The 11,811-nt window shown below is 62.7% G+C and overlaps 1 protein-coding gene across 1 annotated transcript; it reads right to left on the minus strand.

Moving 5' to 3' along the window:
* Positions 1-574: 574 nt before the first annotated feature.
* On the minus strand, positions 575-9,959 carry LOC309596833 (bactericidal permeability-increasing protein-like). The gene is made up of 15 exons (XM_082325568.1): positions 9,778-9,959; positions 8,729-8,843; positions 7,985-8,113; positions 7,092-7,247; positions 6,557-6,620; positions 4,563-4,626; positions 4,007-4,098; positions 3,666-3,842; positions 3,352-3,411; positions 3,054-3,221; positions 2,561-2,628; positions 2,305-2,347; positions 1,882-1,945; positions 1,288-1,364; positions 575-656 (listed from the first exon to the last, which is right to left on the minus strand). Exons 1-15 carry the CDS (start codon positions 9,890-9,892, stop codon positions 603-605), a joined length of 1,446 nt encoding a protein of 481 aa, XP_082181694.1. The 5' UTR covers positions 9,893-9,959; the 3' UTR covers positions 575-602.
* Positions 9,960-11,811: the final 1,852 nt, after the last annotated feature.

Consider the following 11,811-nt stretch of genomic DNA (forward strand, 5'->3'; position numbering starts at 1 on the left):
CACGGCGACGGCCGGCGGAGCGCTTTGCGGGACGGACGGGGCGGGAAGGGGCGCGAACGAGCGCGAACGGGGAGAGGGCGGCCCCGCTGTGCGCCGCCAAACCGGGCCCCGCCGCGCCCCCGCCCCTCGGCGCTGCGTTCCGCCCCGCCGCGGTTCCGCCGAGCCCGCCCCGCTGCCGGGCACGGCCCCGCCGCGGAGGAGCGAAATAACGTTGAAAACACGCTGGTCCGTGGTGCTTTGCCGCGACCGCAGGGGTAAAAATAGCCGAACCGGGCGTTCCCGGGCGCCCTCCCCCGGGGGGGCTCCTGGCAGCCCCGGCCCGGTGCGGAGGGCGAGGCGAGGGACCGATGGCGCGGAGAGAGGAGACCAGCACAGCCGCCGCCTTTATTGCCACCAGCTGCCGCCAGGCAGCAGAAGCGGGAGGGGAGGGGTCGGAGGCCAGGGGCACGCAGCTCCCGGTAGCCCTGGGCGAGGCCCCGGCGGGGGACGAGGGGCTCAGCCCCCGGGGTGCTCCTGCCCCGGCCGCGGTCGTGTTCAGCTCTGGCGGGGGGAGGGAGGGGGCGAAGGGGGCGGGTTTGGTGCTGGGGGTCCCTCTGGTCGCCTTATCGCCGTCCCCGGGGCTGGTAGCGAACGTCTGCTCCCAGCAGCAGGAAATTCTGGGAGAAAAAGAGAAAGCGGGGGCTGCGACGGGCCCGGGCAGCCGCCGCGCCCCGGGCAGGGAGGGCGGCTGGGCACGCACGGTTTCGCCAGCCCCTGTGCCTCGCCTGGGCCCTGGAAGGGCTGCGAGGACATTTCCCAGCCGTGCCCCACAATAAATATTCAGCGTCCCTGTAGCAGCACCCCAAGGCCTCCCGCAACAGGGGCTTTCTCCGCTCCCCAGGACCTGGCAGGGCTCCTTCCACCGAGCCTGGCAGCGCTGCCTGTCCCGCCGCAGGCAGATGCGTCCGGCGGCAGCGGCTCTGCGCTCGCGGGCAGCGTCCCACTCGCTGCCGCAGAGCTGCGCGTGCTATAAAAAGCATCGTGGGAAATTCAGGCCCCGGGTTTAAGAACTGGAGAATGACGTGGTGCTGCCCTGGGGGTGCAGAGCCCAGACCTCCACTGTGCAGATGGGGAAAGCGGGGCTCCAGTGTGCAGCTGTGCCGCTGGGAGCCCGGCCGAGCGTACCCTCCTGCCCGCTGTCACCCCGCGCGGGTGGGCGAACTGGGTCTGCACGCCGTGCCGGCAGGCGGGGGGCTCGGCCGTGGCCCAGTGGGCTCTGGCCGGGGCTGGGTGCTCCCCCTCACTCACCTGGTGAAACTGCACAAGGACATTGAAGAGCTGTATCCTGTCCGGCAGCGGCAGAGGGAAGCCCTGATCTAACCTGGCTGGAAGAGACAACACACGTGGCCGTGTTGGGATGGGAATGGGAGCATAGGCTGTGCAAAGCAGCTGGCCACCTCCTTCCCCAGCCCCCTCCTCGCCCCCGCTGCTCCTGGGGCAGGCAGAGGCCGTTCCCCCCAAGCTCCACCGAAGGGCTGGGGGCTGCACGTTGTGCCGCGCCGCTCCCCCGCCAGCCCCGCTCGGGCCCCATGTGCTGGGGCGTCATGAGAAGCAGCGAGCAAGGGAGAGGGTCTGGAAAGCATTAGGATGTGCGTCGTGCTCATTTTTTCCAGTGTGTTCACTGCTGGATGCATGTCACAGCACCGAGAGGCTCCCGCACGCCGCTGCCCACAGCCTGCCTCCACCGGGCGCTTTTAACTGCTGTATCCTGCACTCACCGCAGGCTTTATCCACTGATCAGGCTTGGCAACAGGGATTTAATTATCAAGCTGGGCCTGCTTGGACAGAGCGACCTGGCCAGCAACTACCCCAGCACCCCCATTCCCTGCAGCAGGTTCTCACCATTAAGACGTGGGAGCAGGATACTGGAAGCAAGTATGTTCATTATGGACTGCAGCGTTCGCACCTGGGGAGCAGAGAGAGGGGGAAGGAAAAGAGCTTTAGCTTGCAGGAGAGCAGGTGACCAGGCACTGGAGGATAATTAGGAGAAGAAAAAGAGATAAGGAGCTGGGATGGGCACAGGCTTCACCAGAAACTGGCGGCTTTGTCTGGGCACGCTGGTGAGGTAGGAAGCATAGGGGTGAGAAAGGCAATGGGATCTGGCTCTGCATCCTGTCCCAGTCTCGCAGGCTGAGGCAGGAGGTGTCCCTGGGGTTAGTGTGGGGTCCTGGGTGCCCCCCCAGGTCCCATGTTGGGGGCAGGGGGGAATGAGGCTCTCCTTGGCCCCCATGCTGGGGGCTCTGGTCATGGCCGAGGGTAGCATACCTGGAAAGTGCCAACGTCCGAATGCTTCAGAGAGAGCTTCATCCTGCGCAGACAGAAGCGGTGCTGTGAAGGCTGTCCCAACGGAGGGAGCGGCTCCCACCTCGGTGCCGCCTGCCGATGGCCACGCGGCTCCCGCTCCCTCCAGCCCCAGCTCATCCCCTCTGCACCAGGTCCCCATCCCCAGGACCTCCCCACCTCGCCTCTATCCCCTGGAGCCCAGCCCCAGCCACCCTCCTGCACTGCTCCCCCTCCATACCTGCCCACCGTCAGGTTTCCCACTATGTGGCTGGATTTCATGTCGATGACGGCGGACACGTTGCCTGTCTGGGGAGAGAGTGCAGAGCTCTGGCAGTGCTCAGCCCACCTCACCCCAAACCAGACACCCAGGGGGACAGCTCCAACCAGCTGAAACGCAGCGGGGCCACTGCCCGTCCCGGGGCATGTTTGCACACAGCGTTAAACCTGACATTTGTCAGCTCGAGTATTTTTCTGTTGGGGACACCCCCACCGCACCAGGACTGGGCTGGTTTCGGACAGCATCCGGCACCTCTCCTGGCAGGAGCTCGGCAGCAAGGGCTCAGCATTGCTGAACACAGCAGGAGGACAGTGCACAGCTCAAACTCCCATCTTTGCCCCACTGAGATTCAGGGGAGCGCTCACTGACCGCACCGCGCCAGCCAGGGCTGTGGCTGCACTGGGAGCTGCCCGCCAGGACCACAGTCACCACCACAGACTGTGCCCGAACTCACCAGGCTGAGGAGGAAGAGAGGAGCCAGGCTGGAGTCGGGAAGGATGGCATAAGCCTGGATATCCACAACAGGCTTGAGCGAGAGCCCCCCTGGTCCGATGTTCAGGAACGGGGCGGAGGAGGTGGACAGCCTGAGCTTCATCGGCATGTCTGGGTACATTGTCTCTAGCTGCAGAGGAGCAGGGAGAGGGTAGGGACAGCAGCACAAACCCCAGTTCCTGGGGGAGACCACCTTGCACAAAGCAAGCCCCCGGCTGTGCGTGGCAGGAGCTCTGGGGAGACAGGGCTGGCCCACTCACCTGGGGAACGAAGGCTGAGAAGGTGGAGGTTTTCAAGTGGAATTCAATGTCCTTTGGGATCTGCGGGGGGAGAACAGTCACACCGGGGCGACACGGCACGGCCAAGCCCGCGGTGAGATCAGCCATCCCGCCCCACGCGCTGCCGTGCCGGACGGCCCCAGCCCCATCCCGCAGCCCCCGCTCTCAGCCCCCGGGCAGCTCGCTGGGGAAGCCGGGGACCTCCGAGACCACGGGCTGCCACCAGCGCTCCTCTGCACCCTGAACCCGCTGCCCAGAGGCGCGGGGACAGCCCCCCTCCCACCTGCGCTGCTCACCATGGAGTCTGTGATTTCGAAGACCAGCGCCCCGGCTGCGTGGTAGGCAAAGCCGGCTGTGTTGAAGAAGTAGCTGGAGGCCCCGAAGTAAACCATGCGGTCATGATCCGGAGGGAAGGACAGCGCCAGCGGAGAGAAGGGGACGGCGGAGCGGTGGGCCAGGGAGAAGAATTCGCCCTGGGAGGAGGGAGAGAGGTGAAGCAGGAGAGCAGAGGGTGGTGGGACTCACCCGCTGACCCGAGCTGGGAAACAGCATTTGCAGGAGGTACCTAAACCTGGTTCCCCACCCGCCTGCGGCGATGGCATCAGCCAACGCAGGCTTTCCCAGGGCAGCCTCTCACCTTCAGGTCCACGTCCAGGGACTGGGCAGTAGCAGTTGGGGGTGCCACCAAGGAGTAATCGATGCCAGCCATGGCATCTATCCTGGCTGTGACTGTAAAACACGGGACAGACAGATGAGCGAGAGGGAGATGGCGTGGGAAAGCCGGCAGCAGATTGCCTCCACTGGCATCCAGACAGTGCCGTGCCCGGGCTTCCCGATGCAACAGCTCAGTACCAGCTTCAGGTGTGCTTGCTTCTGTTTAGAAGCAAAAATCACATTTCCCTCCTGAGAGAGTCTCAGCCATGCAGGCTAACTCCTGGATCCGAGGAACAGCCTGGGTCCCCTGGCTAAGGCAGCCCCTGCTCCCGCCAGCGCACAGCTCGTTGGAGGGGGCGTGCGTGGCCAGACGGGGTGCGCAGTGACAAGTCTCTGCTCGCGTGGTGTTCCCCAGCTCCCAGCTTGGGTGCAGAAATACGAGGAAATGGGGACTGGGCGTGAGGTAAAGCACTGCCCTCGCGGCTGGGAAATGCTCGGAAGAAACGCTCCTAAAACCCCGTGCAGCCCCCGCCTGGTACCTGGCAGGGTCTGGAGGTACGGCTGGAGCTCGCTGCGCACAGAGCTGACCACGTTCTCACAGACCTGCGGGAAAGGAAGGCAGCGAAGCTGAGCGAGGGCAGCTCTGCCGGGGGCGGCCGGTGCCCATCGCCCGGGTCAAAGCCTCAGCCGCGCTCTGCTTTGCTGCCCGGTGCTGGTTTTTTTCCTTGCAAAAACCTGCTTAAATGAAAGAGCACACAATGGCGTTTGTCTCTACTCATCAGGCAGCACATTAATGAAGTGTCCAAAACACAAGCAGGGTTTGTACCTGCAAATATCTGCTTGCAGCAAGCTCCCCACCCACAGTTCAGCTCCACGGAGGCCCTGGGAACGACTTGCACGTCTGCCCTCAGACTTTTCCTGTGGCCATGCTGAAATGAGTTGTGCTGAGCAGCCACGGCTTAGCCGAAGCAGAGCAGCTGAAAGAGTTAACCCACCCTGCGGGGGCAGGAGCACCAATTGCACCCACAAAGCAGAGCTCTCCTGAGTTCCCACAGCTCAGCTGCCAGGACAGAAAAGCAAATCCCTCTGCCACTGTCATCCACGGGTGAGGCCTCTGCATTAGTCGGGGATTTAATTGCAGGCTAAGCACTGACCCGGGATATTTCCTGCAGGGCACAGTCCTGCAGATGGCTGAGATAATCTGCACAAGCTCTCTTCCAATGATTTCCCTATAATGGCACAGGAATCGCCAGGCAGGATCGGGCCATCATCTGTCTGACCGGGCATCCAGCCCGCAGCAGCTGACAGTGAGATGCAGAGCTCTGCTGCTGGGGAGGAAGAGGAGGGACGGCGCCTTGGGCATGCCCTTATCGACAGAAGATTGCTGCTCTTCCCTGTGCCCAGCTGACATTCGTCTGTCTGTCCTGGAAACGCCCCATCACTGCCTGGGAGGATGGAGCTGCAGATGGGCAAATGCAGCCGTGATCCCAGTGACCGTGTCCCCTGGCGCTGGGGGCACGAGGACCGTTCGGGCTCGTGCAGCAAGAGCAGGAGGCAGACGTGGGCTGCCAGGGCTGGAGCTGGGCTGGGACCGGGCTGTGCCTTGGGGTCCCGGTGCAGCACATTCCCATCCCCTGCCCTCTCCTGCCCGTCACCCCAGCGCCATCTCGCACATGGAGAAAGGCAGTGAGGAACGTGCGCTGGGCAAAGGGGGCTTGGACACGCTGCAGGGCGAGCAGAGCTTCCCTCAGAGTCCCGGAGCTGCCCTCCTTCCAGGAGGCAAAACAGCAGAAAAGGCCTTGGAGCCCCAGCTTCGCTCCTGCTGCCAGCCCATCTGCTGCCGCTGCTCCCGGCGGCCTCGGGAAAGCCACTACACGGCATCGGGAACAGCTCCTGGGCAGGCTGGGGTCTGCCACGGGAGCGGGATTTGCCTGTTCTCCAACTGCTTCCTTCCTGAGCAAGGTTCACATCCAGGGAGGCTGTAACTCGTGCCAGTTAGCCTTGTAGTAATTACTGCTAACAGCTTGTTTCCATGTCTTGTTGCAGGTCTCCTGCACGTAGGCTTTTGTACGGGGCGGCCGGTGCCAGGGCCTCCCTGACGCACCCCGTTAAAACAAGATGGCAAGTGTCCGAAATCCAGGAATGAGGATTTCTCCCCCATTGCTCCCCAAAGCATACGGGAGTGCGGCCATTTAGAGGACAGCTCTGATCAGGTTTCCTCTGTTACAGTGGGTTTGGCCGAGGTATAAGATCGAATTAACTGACCACATGGAAAGAAAAGTCTTTGTTAATTAGGAACCAATTACGCTGCGCTTTGGCAGAGGCTGCAGGTTTCAAATCCAGCCACACGATGCTGCAGAGACTGCAGTTAGCAATGCCCATTCCTCCAGTTTTCACCAAATTGGTAACGTGCCCGTGTGCTCTGGGTCTAGTGAAATCCCTACACGCGCTCTGATCCTTCTAGCCCATCAGCCTCAAGGAGGGCTAACGACCACCGGAAAACCCGGAGCTCTGCCCTCCTTGGCTCACCTACCTTGCCCTCCAAGATCTTCCGGAATCTGGACTCAATAACGCTATGGAAGATGTTGTAAAGCCACCTGCAGAGAGAACCAGAGAGGAGTCCTTGAGCTCAGAGGCTGCTGCAGAAGCATTTGCCAGGACAGGGAGACACTGGATTCCGGAACACCGGGGAACGTCATTCCCACGCCAGGCTGGTGTCTAGCTTTGCCTCGGGGCTTACATTGGCAAACGGACCTGCTTGTAAACCATGCACACGCAAGTCTAGTGACTGCCTTCGCTCTTCCTCAACGTGCAGCCACAGCAGGACAAACTCAGGCCAGATTTAAGTTCGTTCAGTTGCACATCTGAACGAGAAGTATATCGCAAGAGCCCAGCGGGAGCTGACCAGCGGTGTGCCAGCGCGGGCACCTGCGGGCGGAAGGGGCAGCCTCCAAGGGACTACAGATATGCCAACATCTTACTCCTTGCACCAGGGCCTGGAAGCCACGTTCCCGTGGCAGACGGGCTAACCCGCAGCATTTCTAGGCCTGCACAGTGAAGTTACGTACCCAAACTTGCCCGAAAAGTGTACCCGGACTCGGGAGATGCGGGTGCTGCAGTCGGAGGTGTCAATGGTGGGTTTCCCAGAGGTGTCGCTGCCCAGCTTCAGGTTGATTTTGATATAGATGTTCTCCACCTTCAGGTCAAATGAACCGTGGTCTCGGCTGCAGGGAGAGGAGGACGAGAAAGGGACATTTCTCAATGCCAAGTCCTGATCCTGCCCAAATCAACTTTGGGATGGCTCTGTCTAGCTCAGGCACTCCCTTGTACTCAGCATCCAGAGGAGACCGGGAAAGTTTTTAAACTCGGGGAAACCAAATTTCACTGGAACATAAACTAGGAGAGGTAACCTTTAAATAGAGGGCTGAGAGCAAGTGAGGGAGATGGGAGAGAGACAGGAGAGCTGATGCACAGCTCCTCCATCGTCCACATTGTGCTCGCCTCCCACCCTGCTTTACCCGTCTCAGTGCCTGTACGAGTGGCAGCAGCCTCTGCCCACCCCCGGTCCCGGCTCAGGTCTGTCCCTGTGGGTGCTCAGGAAGGTGCTCCCCAGTGCAAGCACGCGGGACCGTCCCTCACACCCCCAGGTGCCCCAAGAGGGGAGGTGGCTTTCACGTTGTCTCCCCAACCACTTGCAACCACTGCCTGGCCAGCTCCGAGGGCTCCCGGCGTGGAGGGGGACCTGGCAGGCTCCCCCAGGGCGAGGGGCTCCCAGATGTGCATCGGGAATACAGCGGCTGCAGCCTGGCTGCGGGAAAGACAAGTCAGCACATCTGGAAAGAGCAAAGCAACAGCTACCCAGACACAAGGGAGAGGGCGAGGAGAAAAAACCCATCCAAACCCCGAGAGGGAGACGCAGAGCGAAGCGCCCGAGCAGGGAGAGGGGCAGCCGGGCACGCACATGAAGTGTATCTTCACCCGCCAGTTCCCGTCCACCTCGGCAAAGGCGTTGGAGATGGAGACCTGCAGGCCCACGTTGGGGACCAGGGAAATCCGCGAGTACGGCAAGTGGAAACTGCGAAGGTCCAAACTAAAAATAAATAAATAAATGGATAAATAAATAAATAAATAAATAACGAGAAAAGGCACTTGAGAGGGGGTGCCTCACCCCCGGGCACGCGGCTGGGGAGGGAGGGAGCGGGGCCACCACGCCGGCAGCATCCCCAGCTCCCGTCCTGGCGCGGCAAAGCGATGCCTGGCAGGGACGCGCAGGGCAAAACGGCGCCTTTGGAAACGTGGTCCCTGCAGCCACCAAAGAGGGGCTCGAAGCCCTGCGCAGTGGGAGCGGAGAGGTGCAACAGGGCAGCGAGGAGCTGGGATCTCTGCAGGGGCTGGGCTCCTGCTCCGCGGGGGGACGGGCGCCCCGCTGCCCTGGGCAAGGCCACCTCCACCGCCTGGGCTTCAACTGCGCAAAATCCGCCCACACCAAGTGCTGTCACCCCAGTTCCCTTTTTCCCCTTTGGGCAGGAGGGTGAAGCAGAAGCATCTCTGCCTGCACTGAGGACAGGGCCGACATCTCAGGGAGGTGCGGAGGGGACAGGACAGTCCTCGCTGCTCTGGGGGCTCCCCGTCCTCCCCCACCCCTCCTGCCCCTCGCGAGGGCTGGGGGGGCAGCGAGCCGCTCTGGGGCGCTGGCACAGCTCACCTGGAGAGCTCATAGTGCACCTTGCCCACGTGCCGGACACGATAGTCACCCGAGATGTCCGGCAGCTTCAGCTGGACCAGCTCCTTCTCCAGGACCGCGATCCCCTGCTGATGGGCTGCAGGGACAGAGGGAGAGCGTCACCCCCACGCGCTTCCTACGGGAGCTGGGAACACGCACCGGGCGCACAGCAAAAAGGTTAAAGGACACATCCAGGCGATGGCCTGGCTGCTTTCCACCTCCCAGGCTATCTTTAAAGCTAATCGCGTGAGCACACGGGCAACTGCCTGACGCCTGCCCACTTGCCCCAGGGGAAGGTGGTGGCCAGGCCCACGGAAAGCAGGGAGAGGTCCCAGTCCTCGATCTCTGGGCTGGGCACTGTGCGAGGTGCGCAGGAGGTCCTGGGCACCGCGCTGCTCCGCGCCCAGCACCGGTGGACAAAGCCAGAGGGAGCGCACGTCCGAGGGAGAACACGTCCCAGGGAGCAGCACGGCATGAAGGGGTGCTGCATCCCTGCATCCATCTGGGAAAGGGAGTCACGTCCTCTCCTGTGCGGCTGGCAGAGCTGCCGGGTAAATGAGCTGTTTCTCACACAGTGTATTTCAATCCATAACAGCGCTCCGCTGGAGCCGGGGCTCTGCCTGCCTCAATAAAACCAGCACGGGGCCCATCTATCTCCGTCACTGCCCCCTCCTGCAGCTCCCCACCTCCTCTCCTCCGTAGCTCGCTCCTCCAGGGCTCACGGCTCGGCTGCCCGGACACGTGCCATGAGAGCAGGACCCTCCAGCCCCGTGCCTCCCCCGACACTGCCTGGGCGCAGCCCCCCGAGACCCCCGCTGGGCCGGGCACCCCCGTGCCTCTGCAGGGGCTCCGGGGCGGGGGGAGGCAGAGGGGGGCCTCAGCGGGAAGCCCTGGGCCATGGCGCATTCAGCACCCACGGCCGAGGCTCCCCCCATCCTGCCCCAGGACCCCATGCTCTCCAAGCAAGCGCCCAGCTCCACACCTCAGCCACCAGCACACCTGCAAGGCGGGAAACCAGAAGCTGAACCCACCATAGTCCAAGCCTGCCTGGGTGATCCTCGCCACGAAGCCGGGGTTGGTAGTCCCGGCGAGTGCCAAGCACAAAGCCAGCATCCCGCAAGCCACCGCCAGGCTCTGCGCTCCCATCCTGGCTGCCCCGCGGTGCCGCACTGCTGCCAGGCTCTCCCTGCCCACACCGACTTTATATCAGTGCCGAAACAGGAACCACAGGCGAGGGAGATGTGCAGAGCCGCTGCCGCAGCCCGCACAGGGCGTCCCCCGCAGCCCCAGGGCTTCCTGCTTGGCCACCGCCCCGCTCTGCACCGGTGGCACCCGCGCCTATGGCACGGCACACCTGCACCCAGCCGCACACCCGCTGCCTCTCCTCGCAGGCAGGGAAGGGATAGTGAAAACCAGGAGGTGACAGCTCAGTTTCCAGCTCTCCATCAGGTGCAAACGGTCCCTGCCTGCAGCAGAGGCAGGTACTCAGCGAAGCAGACCTGCCGTGGGCACGGGTTCAGCTCTGCCAGCCACGTTTGATGGGGCTACGTTCTCACTGCCTGCCCTGCCTTCACCGAGCAAAGGCTGGGAACAGCCCGGGGTGCCCCCGAGCCGTCTGCCAGCCCTGCTGCTGGGGGTGATGAAATGGGCAGGGTGCCCTGCACCTCCAGCCCCAGGCACGGGGCTCCATCGCAGAGCAGCCGTGCAGGGGAGGAGACGTCCAGCGCACCAGGAACAAGCCACAGATGCAAAACTTCTGGGGCCCGGACATGTCACAGCTCTTGGGCTCACGGCAGCTGGAGACGGGTGCTGGGTGCAGCCAGGCAGGGGCGAGGGGGCAGCACCCCCATGGCCCGCAGCAGGCAGAGCGGGGCTGGCCGGACCCTCTCCAAGGCTGCAGGAGGGAGGCAGGGGAAGAAGAAGTGATTTAAGTTACTTTCATTTCCCGTTGGGGAAGCGGCCGAGCAGGCACAGGAAACCCGCTGCAGCTGATGCAGGCAGATCTCGTGCTGGATCCAGGGAAGCCCTGGTTGCCAGAGGCAACATCCCCAAACCATGCGCTTGTGAAATGCGGCTATTGCTCAAGCACAGCCGCCGGCACGGCTGTGCCCCACGGCGCTGCGGCCCCAGGAGGCCCTGAGGGACGGGGCGAGCCGAGCCCAGGGTGCCTGTGCTGGAGGAACCTGGCACGCGGAGGATCGGGGCTGAGGCCCTTTCTTCCCCCGAGTTTCAGATGGGGACACTTGCGGGCTGTCTGGCAGATGCACAGCAAAAGCCACCAGGCTTGCACGCACGGCTACGGCCTTGGAGAGCAGCACCGCAGTCGTTGTCAGCTCCGATCCAGGGCAGGAAAACAAGGACGCAGCAGCCCAGCAGGTCTGGTGCTGACGGTGCCTGACGGAGCGGGACAAACAGCCCAGGGAAGAGCCATGTCCCACGGGCACCCAGACAGCACCCACGGGCTGCGACCCTCCTGTCAGCACCGGCCCCAATCCATCCCCGGGGGCCAGGAGCCCATGGGCAGAGCTCATTTTGCCCAGAGAGAAGCAGCCAAGAGTAGGGGAGAAGATTAAAAGCCAAATCCCCACTTGCAGCCTCTGTGGTGCCATGACCTTGCCTGTCATCAAGCGCTTTGCTGGGTCTTGCTTGGTGTGGAGGAGAAGCTCCCCAAACCTTCCCGTCCATGACACCGCATCTCAGCAGGGCTGTTGCGACACAATATTTAAGACATTCAGGACAAGCATTGAGGAACCAGAACCTCTTCCATGAGAAGAAATGAAATTTTATGGGGAGCAGCACAGAGAGGAAGCAAAACCAGAAGGTCTTCCTCCTGGGTTTGGGCAAACTTTAAAGTCGATCTAAGAAACCCTTCAAACAGCACGAACCCTGACCAAACACTCCCGTGTTTGGCAAGAAACAACTGAACCACATCTAACACCCAACACCGCAGGCTGTTCCTGGTAGTGCTTCGTGCGAGGGATGACAGCAGGGAATTGAGCGTGAAATCCTGCCCTGCCTGTCCTGACCCTCTGGAGGGGAAAAGGCTTTGCCCGGCGGGTGGCTCT

This window comes from Platalea leucorodia (assembly GCF_965183815.1).
Source record: "Platalea leucorodia genome assembly, chromosome: 13".
Taxonomy (NCBI): Eukaryota; Metazoa; Chordata; class Aves; order Pelecaniformes; family Threskiornithidae; genus Platalea; species Platalea leucorodia.

Coding starts and splice junctions, on each gene's coding strand:
- LOC309596833 (XM_082325568.1), bottom strand. CDS start 9,892: ATGGGAGCGCAGAGCCTGGCGGTGGCTTGCGGGATGCTGGCTTTGTGC. Junction 7,248..7,984: donor CGGGTGAAGATACACTTCAT/GTGCGTGCCCGG, acceptor CTCTCCCTGCAG/CCGAGACCACGGTTCATTTG. Junction 1,365..1,881: donor CCTGCTCCCACGTCTTAATG/GTGAGAACCTGC, acceptor TGTCTCTTCCAG/CCAGGTTAGATCAGGGCTTC.